We start from the raw sequence: 14,246 nt of genomic DNA, 5'->3' as shown, positions 1-14,246 counted from the left end.
AAAATATTGTCAACCGTGTTCATATGGTCATAATAATTATTAAAAATATATATTAATGATAAATTGTTTATGTTAAAGAAACTCGCAAGTGTGCTTAAATGAAACTGTCTTATAGATTTAAATGTGAGGAAAATATGTATATTTTTACAAACCTCCTTTATTTTACTCTTATCGCTAGTTTTTGATATACCAAAACGCATTAAAAAATTATGGACTCGTTATAAAATAATTCATTGAATTCTGTTGTATTCATTTTCACTGTACCATAAAAATATTGTCCATTGAGAAGCATTTTGTTTTATTATATAGAGCAGCGGTTCCCAACCTTTTTTGACTCGCGTACCACTTAGTAGAACATTCCGTTAAATTGTACTACCATATAAAAATTATTGTATTTCATGAAATTTGTTATTGCCAGTGTATTTATAATATATAGTACTTGAATGGTGAGGAATGTGAAAACAGGATAGACGCAATGGATCTGTTTTGTGGAAAAAAACTATTTGCAGTCACAATTATAATATGCTCAAAGTTTAATACATTTATATACTATTTCCTCATACTTCTATAAACTAATACTGATAAATGGTTTTAGTAAAACACAAAATTACAAAGTACATATTATATATTTTCTTTTCGTGCTTAAATCTCCTTATAAAATGAATTTAATTTGATTTATTGAATTCATCGATACGTCGACAATGATCAATTATGATAATGTTCATTAATTAATATAAAAAATATTTATATTTATAATTGTAAATCATTCATTCCTGCATGTCCGCCATTACTGATTTTTTTTCGCATACCACCAACCCTCAACCACGTGGTACGCGTACCACAGGTTGGGAACCGCTGATATAGAGTAACATGAAGTACATGCATATGTACATAACATGTTTTAATATGATAATAATTATATAATTCATAATATGAAGTACTACATATGTACATAATTTATGAATGTTGATTATACTATATTCAATATTCATAAATTATAAATTTTTAAATAGTATTTTGCATCGATATTTAAAAATATGTATGTAACATGAATTTTAGCTGGTGGGTTATCATTAATGAACGGATTTTATTTCAATTAGTATTTCCATTAGATATAACTGATAAGATACCAGCCACACATAAACATATATATACATATATCTTATATATGAAAAAAAACGGTTTGTTGTGTGTGTGTAATTCGTTTCGAATTGGCTGTCATTAAATATTCATTTTTTTAATTTAATAAAAAATACAAATTAATTTTAGGTATCTTTGTCGTATGAGCGTTATGTCGTATGGACCAGTGATCGCCTGAGTGTAATGTCATATGAACCAGTTATCGCCTGGTCCAATTGTCGTGGACGAATTGTCGTTGCGCCGTTTATGGCGATGGACTCACGGACATCTGGCCCAACGAAAATTTGTCGGCGAGTGTTGATCCAGGCGACAAATGGTTCATACAACATTACGCTCATACGAAACACGCCCAAACGACATATACGCAAAATTTTCAGTTCAATGAAACATGAGGTGATGGAAATTTACATATTGTATTGTTATTTCACACATTAATAAATAAATAATCAAAATTCAGGTACAATGATAAATAATGATAAATGTAAAATGATTTTCATGTAGGTGATATATTTCATTATTTAATAATCAATAAGACGCTAAAGAAGGATAAAATATCTATAAAAAGTGTCGTAGATATCGTTAGCCATTAATAGACTGTCGACTATCGCAAAACAAACATTAAAAAATATTGTGCACGGTGCTATCGGTATTTACCCTTGCCTCTTTTAGGAGTGCGAGTTTTGTTATTTTTTTCGCACGAAGAAAAAGTAAGTGAAAATCTCAATAAATTGAATGAATTAGAGACTTTTATCTTATATCAAGTGATGTGATATCATACATATGTAGGTTCGCATCGGTTCTATAGAGCCGGTCGTTAAAATATTTTTAGTTCGCCGAGCTGGTTTCTAAAACACGGAAATTAAAAATAATATAATTTAAAAACTTTCAACTTTTCCCGAAATTGAATTTTTGAACGTTCACAATACTTGCTAATAAGAAAATATTGTAACACTGACAATCTGAATATTATGGCGAGCTTCTTGATTTTTGGAATCCACTCCAATACGATAGCTTGTGGTTAACTTTAGCAGTCTGTCAAGCTTACCCTGCATTGTACAACTATTTTTCAAAAAAAAAAATCTGGAATTGTTTCATGCCTTAGCAACAAATTTTTCCTATGCGACTTGGCACTGATGGTTGATATATTTGAAGAAATTTCTCTTTGGATTTAAAAAATTGAAATAATTTAACGCTAAAAACTAATACGAAAATTTACGAATTTATTTATATGCAGTGTAAATAAATAATTTTGTAATGTGTATTAAAAATATAGTAAAAAAGTGTAAAGTATAGTAAAAAGTGTTTTTGTGACCAAAAGATAACATACTAATCAAAAAATAAAAATACTGGATATACCGGATAAATAATAAAAATACTGACCATCTATGCATATTAAAATACTGACCAAAAATTGATTAATATGTATGAAACAAATACACAAATACATAAATAATAAATCAAACATCTTTGCATATGTATTCATACTAAACATTTCACAACAAATTATTTACGAGTTAACAAGTACATATATATGTAAATCAATCAGTTTATAGAACAAAAACTTGTAGATAAATTTAAAATATTCTCGATATTTTCGAGATTCTAATAAACGAATTTTCATAATTAAATATTCTCGAGAAATGAGAATCTCGAAATTTCACAATAAAATATTCTCGAGAAACGCGAATCAACATTTCTCGAGAATTCTCGAGACGAGATTTCTCGATCATAACCTTTAGGAGGGGGTATGTTCACCGAGGTGCGAGCCGGTAAAGGTCTATTCTATATGTTTAATGTATGTACTAAATAATACTTTTCCTACTTGCTGGTACATGCTGTGCTAATATGAATAGACCTTTAATGAAGTTTTAGCAGCAAATCACTGCTTATACCCTCTAATTTATAACGTGTTATTATTAGAGCCCGGATACCCAAGGTGCCGTTTATTATCCAAATGTTGTAAATGCATTGTTAAAGGTTTGCCGAACCTTTTTTACGAAGCATTTGCAACAATTGAACAATAAGCGGTACCTTGGCTATCCGTACTCTAGTTATTATATTAATTTTTTATCTTGTTTCTATTTTCCTTGTACACAAGAATTGTACATTCTGAAAAAATTATAATTCCTTATTAATGGTTGAGGGAAAAATTACAAAAATTTTGGGCGTACAACATATTTTTTCATCAGGGGAGGAGGCAATATTTTTTGCAGAACGTCCCGTTTTGTGTCCTGGGAAATATGGATGCCCTAATTTTAAATTTTTTTTGAAGAAGTAGCTTCTGATTTACATACATATTCAAACTTGTTGTAGCTTCGGCTGACCTAAACTCTAAATAACAAATAATCTATTTTATATTTCATCACAGATTCTGGCCTAACCAGATCTGGTGAAGGGGGAGCGGGGGCAAATGCCCTATCCCAAATGATGTCTCTGATTTACCCCTCACAGATTGGCCAGTGGACACAATGTATTCATTATTTCTCAATAAATAATTGACATATAAAACACCTTAGCAAATAAATACTAAACAACAGGAGGGGAAACGGTACTTGTTGGTCAGCGTACACTTATCGCTGGCCAATTAAAATAAGTATTTTTGACTTGGACAATTCTGTAACTGATAAAAGCTCGCATTTTATCGAGCAAAAGGAGGCTTAAGAGGGCTGTACACCCGAAACCTTAATTTTGTTACCGTTCCTTTCTTCGATATATATATTGAGTGTATGTATATATTGAGTAAATGCGACAATATATATCAATATATATATTGAGTGAATGCGACAGTTGCGCTTCGACCAGATAAAACGTATTTTAAATTGACAAAATCGAGGTTTCGTATTCTCCTATTTTCTCCTCCAAAACTGGATCAATTTTTAAAAAAATTTCATCATCGGTATGAGAAAGATACTTTCTGTGCATCTATCGGCGTATTTTTTTTAAAATCGACCGTTAAATAAGCACGCTGGACTCGTTTCGTGGGTGTAAAAAAGAGGCGATTTTATAGATGTTTGGCGGCTCCTAGCTCCTATAAAAAATAATTAATCAAAAAAATAAAACGATAGATGCACCCCAATGGTGGATATCCATAGCATATTAAAAAATAATTTCTCTAGTGCCATAATTGAGGAAGGGAGAAGTATAGTACGTTTGTATGGACAAGGCGCTGCTGTCCAGCCCTCTTAACGTGTATAGACTATATTGAAATGCAAGAGGCACGTTTTGTTATACGTTCATATATTTTTGATATGTTTTTTTTATGAAATCAAATTTCAAAATAACAATAAATTGAGCCATTTTTAACAGCATCTTTTTAACAGCATCCGTACATCTATGTACAGAAAATAAATAATTTTACGCGGAATAATAAGCAAGCCATAAATTGTTTATTATTATGAGGAACATGGACGGTAAAGTGGTTGTCTGAGCTGTCATCGGCTTCGACTCAAGCTCGGCGACTAGGAGTGTCGATTGACAGTCCGCAGCCCATCAGCTGATTCATTCGCTACTCTTCGTCGGTCGGCAACTGTTATTTCAAATCCCGCAAGATGGACGTCTGCTCCGGCCTCCTGTTCTGGTTCAGCCTCGCTCTCTCTGTAAGATCGCCATTTGCCATTTGCCATTCGCCATCCACACATGTATATGCGTATTGCGTTCTACGGCCACTGGTCGTCGACCTCATCGCTCACAACAATACAATTAAGTTAACGGTTAATCGTCCACCGCGCCCCTCTTAATTGTCCCGAAGTACCTTCCATCATACCTTTGTTCTCGGCGATCATTCCAATGTAGCCATATGCTGATGCGCACTATTTCATCTGTCGCAATATGTTGTACTCGAACTCGAGTGGCATATTATGTTTAGTCGTACTATCGTTTCAATTTTGATTCAGATATTTGATTATTGTATACTTATTCAAAATGTTTTTGTATTCGTTTAAAATTATTAATTTTTTCTTATATTTGGAATAATTTTGTAATTATATTACTCTTTTAATTTGTAATTATATCAACAATGATATCACCTCCTCGATTTTATATGAGCATTTTTTATTTCTTAAATTCTACAGATTCCATTCAACAATTCAAAGACTATTTATATTCATAATACATATGTATAGCAATGAATATGAACTGTATGTATGTATTATATTATAGTATTTGTAACAGTGTTGCGTACGGGTATCCAAATAAAAGGCCAAAGTCGCTTCACAGCATTCATTCAACGATCCCAGAGGTCCACATGGAACCACCGCTCACTCCAGAATAATCTGATCTTCCATATGTACCTCCTTATGAAAGATAATTTGCATAAGCACAGCTTTCCCTAAAGATGGTCAAAAAAAAGTGGTAGATTAGGATGAAATGAAGACCACAAACTCCAAAAACATTTAGTTAGTTTTTAGAGCTCTAATTTACACTCTAATACAGTAATTTACCCCATTTCTGAGACCTCTGATTTATAGAAAAATGCGTTTATTTTTTTTTTTAATTTCTAATAATCTAGTTTCCATAACCTAAAAATGAAACTAATAGATAATTAACTAAATTGACTAAAAATTGATATATGTATTTACTTATGAATAAAATATACCCAATTTACTAAATATATGTATGTGTGTCGAATCATATAAGGATATAAGAAGAAATTTAATAATTACTCATTCAATCTAAATATTGCACCATTTTCCTCAACCCAACATGTGACTAACTAGTCATCAGGGAAAATATAAGTAATTTGCATGCATATACTGAGGCCTCTTTTCTCTGATTAATCCCGTGACCTTATTTTTATCTTGTTTAAATAGTATATATACAATAGTTTTATTAATTATCATATATATATGTGGGTGGAATTCCTGAATAGATGACGCTATTCAGGACCACGATGGGATGTGGCGGTGGAATTGAAGATCAAACACGTGCGTTTTCAGTCATGTTGTTTATTAAAACGACACCACGCGGTGGTTTAACGACCAACCGCCCCCAGTGGAAGGTTAACTTCTACTAACTGTAAAATAGCGGTCCTTTCGCGCCCTATGCCACTTTTTCATCCCCCCTCTACGATCGGTCGTAACATACCCTTTCACAGCCATAGCCCATACATCAGCCTTTCGTTTAATCCCAACACTACAACTCGGCCTTTCCTGACCACAAACCTGCCCTCAGGTTTCTCTCACCTGCCGGGCCATTCCTCAATCATATTACACATAATTTTCAGACATACTTCTCAATAATCCCAGACATACTCCACAGTAGTCTTCAACATACTCCACAATAATCTCAAACTTATTTCAGTATCGTATCAATTTTTCACGTTTCAATACAATTCAATCTTCAAAAAAAGTTACACACAGATCATCACAATTAAAGTCACACATAAATCATCACAATTGCAATTTAAAATCATTACAAGAAATACATAGCATTAAAATCAACACCCTCACATCGGAAACAAATCACATTTTAAAATCATTACAAGAATTACATAGCATTAAAATTAACACCTTTACATCGGAAACAAATCACATTTTAAAACATCACTAGAATTACATTTCAATACAATTATCTCATATTCTTCTAGGCATGTAACCAAATTAAAACATTATTCAACATACCAAACACTCGCCAAAACATGAAAACACTAGAATAATCAATAAAACATTTACAATATTTCAAATCTTAACTACTAACAAAATAGAACAATAATCAAATATCAAGTAAGGCTTAACTAAAACCCCTCCGGGTACTCCACTTATTCTCTAATTCACTGACACACACTTCACTTCAATCGGCACAACCTAAACACTGTCCGATGCCAGTCGCGATTCCACGCGGCTGTCCGATGATGTTGTCCGCGATGGACCTCCCGTCGCCCCACGGCTTTCCATATGGTATCTTGCCACATATGAAGTTGACCAATATCGTTCCTGGTTCACCGATATATCCAAAAACTCCCTTCTTAATCCATGGTCTTATTTTATTTTCCATTAAAGTAACATCAATCTGACTACGACCGAGCTTGAAAGTGAATACATTGTCCTTTGGTGTTGAAATTTTGACTGGGTCTCTTATTCCTTCTGGTGATTTATCCATATCTTTTTCTTCATGTTTCCCATTTTCTTCGTCTTCATCTTTAGGATTCTTCGAATGACCATGAGATCCTTTACTGAATTGACCATCGGGCGGTTCATCTTTATTTGAAAACGGTATGTCTCCGTTGTCCCAAAGCCTTCCAATATGCAAACCATCACCGTCCATACTTCCATCACCCATGTCCACGCCTCCATTACCCATGTCCTCACTTCGATCACTCATGTCTACACCTCCATTACCCGTGTCCTCACTTCGATCACCCGTGTCCAAACCGCGATCATCCATGTCTACACCGTCCTCTTCATTATTGGAAACATCTATTCCACATGGTTTGCGATGCTTACTTTCATCATTCGTTATCCCAATTGAATCTGTGGTTGATGATCGATTTTCTGTGCTCGGTCGCACTGAAGAATAGTCCAAATGAGCTCGAGACGGCGACGCTGGAGGCTCTAAGGGGGTCCTCACCATCTGACCATGTGACATGTTTGATGTTCCATCAGCCTCGCTTGAACAGAAATCGTTGGGTTCTGCATGAGCAGACATCTCTTGTGAAGCCCGTTCTTCTTTTTCCCTCCGCAGACTCTGTTCCAACTTAACCTCGATCGGAACTCGTGGTTTTGACGTTTTATCGCGTTCCACTTTGATTTTTTCTTGCTCTCCATCCTTCAAGTCCGAATCAGCCCTCCTTACTCCTTCCGCAGCTTTTCTACGAATGGCACCGGAATTGTTACATTGGTCTCTTACCACAGGAATACTTTCACTAGTGATGATGCCGCATCGATGTACGAGGTTCTCGCCGGCGAGTTTGTCTTCACTGCCTGTGTCGATCAGTGCCGGCGTCCTCGCCTTGGGTCTCCAGCCGCTTCCAGTTGAGGGTGCGGGCACTGCTTTGGCTGTGGCTACGGTTGCTTCTTCTGCCTTTACCTTTTCCACCAGCCCGTCGAAGGCGCTCAACTTGTCCCTGAACTCCTTCAAATTGCGGGCACCATACAGCATCCCCTTCATAGAAGACCTGCCAGGGATCCCGTCGATGACATATTCCATGAGGTCACGATCCTCAATCGAACCCACGCTCGCGATCTCCCGCATCCGGTAAAAGTACTCGTTGACCGATTCCTCTGACGTTTTCTGCGACTTGGACAGCCTCCTGTGGACTGACGCCCCACTCACCATCCGAGCGAACTCCTCCAGTAATGCGCTTTTGAGTTTCTCCCACGAATAGACCCCATCTTGTATGCGCAGGAACCTCTCGGCCACCCCCTTGACCAGGCGTTTCCCAAACAGCAGCTTTTCCATGCTGCCCCAACCTGCCGAGTGTGCGACTTCTTCGATCTGCGCCACCCACTTTTCTACCGGATAGTCGTCGTTTCCGGTGAAAATGGGGACGGCGCCCTCCATGTCTTGGAAAGTCAGCTTGGCTCGGCTGGCGACTGGCTCTTCTATCGCCCTCTCCCGAACCCCTCTCGACGTCCTACGACCAGATGTCGGCCTCCTCCTCCGATACATTGTAGCACGTGGTCTTCAAACTGCCGCCTAATCCCGGACGAGCCTCCAATTGTGGGTGGAATTCCTGAATAGATGACGCTATTCAGGACCACGATGGGATGTGGCGGTGGAATTGAAGATCAAACACGTGCGTTTTCAGTCATGTTGTTTATTAAAACGACACCACGCGGTGGTTTAACGACCAACCGCCCCCAGTGGAAGGTTAACTTCTACTAACTGTAAAATAGCGGTCCTTTCGCGCCCTATGCCACTTTTTCATCCCCCCTCTACGATCGGTCGTAACATACCCTTTCACAGCCATAGCCCATACATCAGCCTTTCGTTTAATCCCAACACTACATATATATATATATATATATATATATATATATATATATATATATATATATATATATATATATATATATATATATATATATATATATATATATATATATATATATATATATATATATATATATATATATATATATATATATATATATATATATATATATATATATATATATATATATATATATATATATATATATATATATATATATATATATATATATATATATATATATATATATATATATATATATATATATATATATATATATATATATATATATATATATATATATATATATATATATATATATATATATATATATATATATATATATATATATATATATATATATATATATATATATATATATATATATATATATATATATATATATATATATATATATATATATATATATATATATATATATATATATATATATATATATATATATATATATATATATATATATATATATATATATATATATATATATATATATATATATATATATATATATATATATATATATATATCGCTATTCTGTGTATCTGCGATAACGCTCACCGTACTGTAATAGTCGTTTCGATTCGACATACATATGTACAAATGTACGTTACAGCTAAAACAATGGCAACAAAATGTAGGAATATAATAAGAATTAAATATCGAAAGAAAAAAACTTCTATATATACTGTTTGCTACCAATGTTTCCGCTGAGTCTGAGCATTTAGCGCCATCTATTGAAAATTTATTTAATCAATTTTTTTATTGATGTTTTATATTGTTTATATGTAGGTAGGTAGGTAGTTTTTACCTTTTTTTTCATATTAAACAATTCAATATATTTAAAAGGTATTTGAAGAATATTCGACCGCGTGCGGATCAAACACATGACCAACACATTTCTTTGAATTTTTTTTATTTAATAACTTAATATGCCAACAACCATGCGATGATATTTCTTCTGGTACAACACTAGTAGTCTTATAATAATGGCTAAAATACCGAAATAATTGTTTGTTTGTTTTTTCAGCTTTTTGGTCTTGGAACCTTTGCTATTGGACTGATTGTTCAATTCGTTTACTTCAGTGGAGCAGATCTTATTGAAAGTAATTTCCTATCGACTCCGTCTCTTTTAATATTTACGGGTGCTATCATTTTCATAGTAGCTCTCTTAGGATGCTGTGGCGCAACAAAAGAAAACTATTGCATGCTCATGACTGTGAGTTTAATTCAAATTTCATATATGTATACCATTGAATCGTATATAAACTTAGAGTAATATATTAACTAAATATTGTTGTCTTTTGCAGTTTGGAATACTAATGCTGATATTGTTTGTAATTGGTCTTGCTGGAGGAATTGCATGCTACGTAAAACGTGGACAATTGGAGGATGTGCTTGAAAATAAGTTGAACGAGACAATGCATTTGTATCCTACAGATTCTACCTTCCAAAAATCCTGGGATATTATGCAACACGAAGTAATCTATCCCCGATATTATATATTACCCTTTATTAAAAACCTCGCTTTATTATCGGGCTAATATTTAATTCAAAATACGATTCTATTTTCATTAAATTGTGATGTTTTTATATTTCAGTTGCAATGCTGTGGTGATAATGGACCATCCGATTGGTTAACTTTCGGTAACAAGACAATCCCTATTTCTTGTTGCAAAGAGGCACCTTTTGATGAAAATACAAAGCAAGCCTCTTGTCCCGAAACCTTAGCCTTCACATCCGGGTGCTTTCCTCTACTTCTTGAAGGTCTCCAGCAGCAATCTGTTATTTTAGGCTCAGTCGCAATTATTGTTGCTGCATTACAGGTGATTTTTAAATTTGTTTGAGCAGTCATTGTATGCAATTTTGTCTTATTTTGAAGTGTCTTAATATGTGTTTTTTTTTTGTTATAGATGGTTGTCGTTATTTTTGCGTGCTATTTGGCTGGATCTGTTCGCAGAGACTACCAAACTGTTTAAAAGAAAATATGTATTCCCCTTTAACAACTAATATTATGTTTTTTTTTACATTTTATTTTGTTTCGAATTGTTTTTATATTGACAAGTTTTGAATATTTTCGTATTTTATGTTGATATGTCTACTAAAGAGATAACATGATTTATTTTGGCATACTGAAGTTAATTTTGTTTATTTTTCGACTTCAAAAACTCTTTTGACGTTAACATTGAGAAATCTTGCTTTTGTTCACAATTTTATGCCATTTCGGTATAAAACTTGGTATTCCAAAGAAAGCATCCCAAGCAAGGATCTTCAAATTCATTATTTATATATGAACACACATAAAATATGTGTACTGTACCAACTTGAAATAATTATTAAACATATTATTAACGTTTTGATTTTTATTATAATCATATTTCATTCAAATCATATTATTCTTTAGGAATCTCGTAGTTGGTTTTTTTGGAATTGTCATGTAAAACTTATTGTGTGTGTGCTTAATCATTAATATTTCTTACAATTATATGAATGTATTCGATTGATATTATTAATGTAACATCGTATTTTTGGAAATCTTAAAAATATCAATTATATGGTAATATTGCCCTTCCCTATAGCAACATACATATGTGTATTGAGACTGAGATTTGTTTTCAATTAATTATGACGAATATTCTCCCCAAGAAATTTCCACCTGATTTTATGTCGACGTTAGAGTCGTTTTAATAAATAATTAGAGTTTTCATCAAACGTATAAAAAAACTGTAGAAATTGTCCCACCAGGTTTTTCTAACCATAAAAAATCTAATATGAATAGTTTTAAAAGTATTAATTGTTCTTTCAATATGCATGACTTTTAAACTTATATATTACACAATTAGTCAATTTTTGCACATTCAAATCAATTAAATGACTTAACATTAGTGCAAAACAGATCTCACCTACGATTTTAAAAATTTAATATTAGAATTGAATTAAATAAACTTCAATTTTTATTTGCAACTCCTTTGCAATAGATTGGAATGGAATTTAGAAGACTGTTCGGATTGTTTTAAGTATAGATATATACATACATATATACTATTTACGCTATGTATTATGTGTTTTGAGCGATATTTAATTATTGTGATTCTTTTAAACTATGTACCAATACAACCACTATTAAAACCTCATAAATTGTTTTTTATTTAACTCTGCTATAAATGGGACAAATAGAATTAATTAAGTGATCAACGTAATGAATATTTTGAGATCAATGATCTTCAACAATGTATCGTAAAATGGTAAGCATTTGAAAATCCCGATTACCATATCCTTTCGGATTTCCCGTTTGACTTTTGTATTGTTTGTTTTGAAAGAAATTGCAACTTCCTGATGCACTTGACATTGTCATCTTGGCGTGACATTGATCCAAACAAAATGTTCAATGATTCGCAACCGCGGGAGTGCCATATCATTCAATTTAAATTCACAAAGCACAGCACGCCTGAATAGGATGATTTTTTGCAGATTTAACTGACAAGCTACTGTTGCTATTTTTTGCTTGAAAAGTTTTTTGATAATAATGCATTCAAACATACCTAATAAAAATATTTAATGCTAAACCTAGAAAAACGGAAAAAATATTTTGAAAACGGCTGAAATTTCAATCATACTTATTGGACTTCGTTTCAATGTGATTTATAAGGAGACAGGTCATGTAGTCAATAATTTCTTGAGAGATGTAAAAGGTAATTTAAAATTTTTGTTCATTTACTTACATACATACATACATAGAATTGTATAAGTAAATAAGATATTACTTTTTATATGTGTACATAAATGTATAGATTACCAAAATATTTCAAAATGACAATCTTTTTACGATAAGTTTACAAAAAAAAAAAAATTTCAGTCTTCTCTATAACTTAATCTACCATTGATGAAGAAATGGGATCAAAATAAATCTGTATTATAGGTACATTCAAGTACTTGAATTATTATTTATCATTAATCATAGATGTCTCTAAGTATAACAATTTACATAAAATAGCATTGCAAAATTCATTTACATGTGAATTATTATAAAAAAGGTAATTATATTATGTGTAAATTCGATGTTACTCGCACTAGTCCATTGAATGCGATTTCTTTTCAATGGTTTTGATTTTTATCTAAACAATTAAATCAACAAGTAAATGAGAAATAATCAAGAGGAGTTGTACTTGATGCAACGTGACATTATACAATTTACATAGTTAATTTAATATGTAAAAGCAAGAATTTCGTCAAAGGCACGACCGCTCATTATCAACAACCGAGCGCCGATGATTCTGCTTAGAAATATTAACCGTCTTTATATAACGCATACAAAATATTTTCATACCGGTTCTTTATATCTTCGGGCTATTTATTTTTTGGTTTCTTTTGTCGTTTACCATAGCCCAACTCTAAAAATTTTTACCAATTATATCCGTAGACCATTTGTCGGTTCTAAAACATAAAGCATACAATTATGCCGACTGACTTATAAAATTGATCAATAAAAACCACTTCAAGAATACGTACATATAAACCTTAATTATATCGGTATACAAAATTTTCCAAGAGCACCGCGTGTTAACTATTTAAAAACACACATACCCACGTACATATGATACAAACAGGGTTTCTCGAAAATCCAATCATCGAGTTAAAAGTAACATTTGCTGATATATGTACGTATGTGGTCGTTGCACATCGACAATGGTCATCGTCCCTTATATACGTTGCAATCTTTTTCATAACAACAAAACGTATACGTATAACACTATAGAATTTATCATCGTAACTGGTTGTTCACCTTAGGATGCATGAGTGTCTTTTACCAAAGTTGTAATTGTACGAACAATCGCTTCTGATTGTCTTCAAAGTCTTCCAGACTTTGGATTTGTAAATTTTCCACTAGTTAAAGTGGTACTTTACTACTAAAGGTAATTGGAATTTCAATTGTTGAAGGAGTATTTTTTTTTAATTTGTGGAAAATCAATTGAGTTATCTGATTTGTGATTGTATCAATATACTTGATATCACAATCAAAGCTTCTCAAACTCAATGCTGCTGCTACCCAATAATTTTAAGTTGGCGTTTGAAGTGATTGTAAATCATAATAAAGTTAACACATACATATAAAGAAGTCAATTGAAGACAGTATCATACAGATTATACTACGTTTAAA

General features: G+C 32.8%; 2 protein-coding genes across 2 annotated transcripts in view; one reads left to right on the top strand and one right to left on the bottom strand.

The window, feature by feature from the left end:
* The window catches only part of LOC143916129 (uncharacterized), a 305,722-nt gene that overhangs the window by 52,287 nt on the left and 239,189 nt on the right, over positions 1 to 14,246 (bottom strand). The gene's annotated exons all lie outside the window — the stretch shown is intronic.
* On the top strand, positions 4,529 to 12,925 carry LOC143916139 (CD63 antigen-like). Its single transcript, XM_077437066.1, has 5 exons — positions 4,529 to 4,736; positions 10,119 to 10,307; positions 10,399 to 10,569; positions 10,690 to 10,914; positions 11,002 to 12,925. The coding sequence occupies exons 1-5, from the start codon at positions 4,689 to 4,691 to the stop codon at positions 11,065 to 11,067; spliced, it is 699 nt and encodes a 232-aa protein (XP_077293192.1). The 5' UTR covers positions 4,529 to 4,688; the 3' UTR covers positions 11,068 to 12,925.

The sequence above is a fragment of the Arctopsyche grandis genome, chromosome 8, assembly GCF_051622035.1.
Source record: "Arctopsyche grandis isolate Sample6627 chromosome 8, ASM5162203v2, whole genome shotgun sequence".
Classification (NCBI taxonomy): Eukaryota; Metazoa; Arthropoda; class Insecta; order Trichoptera; family Hydropsychidae; genus Arctopsyche; species Arctopsyche grandis.
The sequence above is the reverse complement of the archived record's forward strand: the minus strand, read 5'-3'. Positions and strand labels throughout refer to the sequence as shown.

Coding starts and splice junctions, on each gene's coding strand:
- LOC143916139 (XM_077437066.1), top strand. CDS start 4,689: ATGGACGTCTGCTCCGGCCTCCTGTTCTGGTTCAGCCTCGCTCTCTCT. Junction 10,570..10,689: donor GGGATATTATGCAACACGAA/GTAATCTATCCC, acceptor TTTATATTTCAG/TTGCAATGCTGTGGTGATAA. Junction 10,915..11,001: donor TTATTGTTGCTGCATTACAG/GTGATTTTTAAA, acceptor TTTTTGTTATAG/ATGGTTGTCGTTATTTTTGC.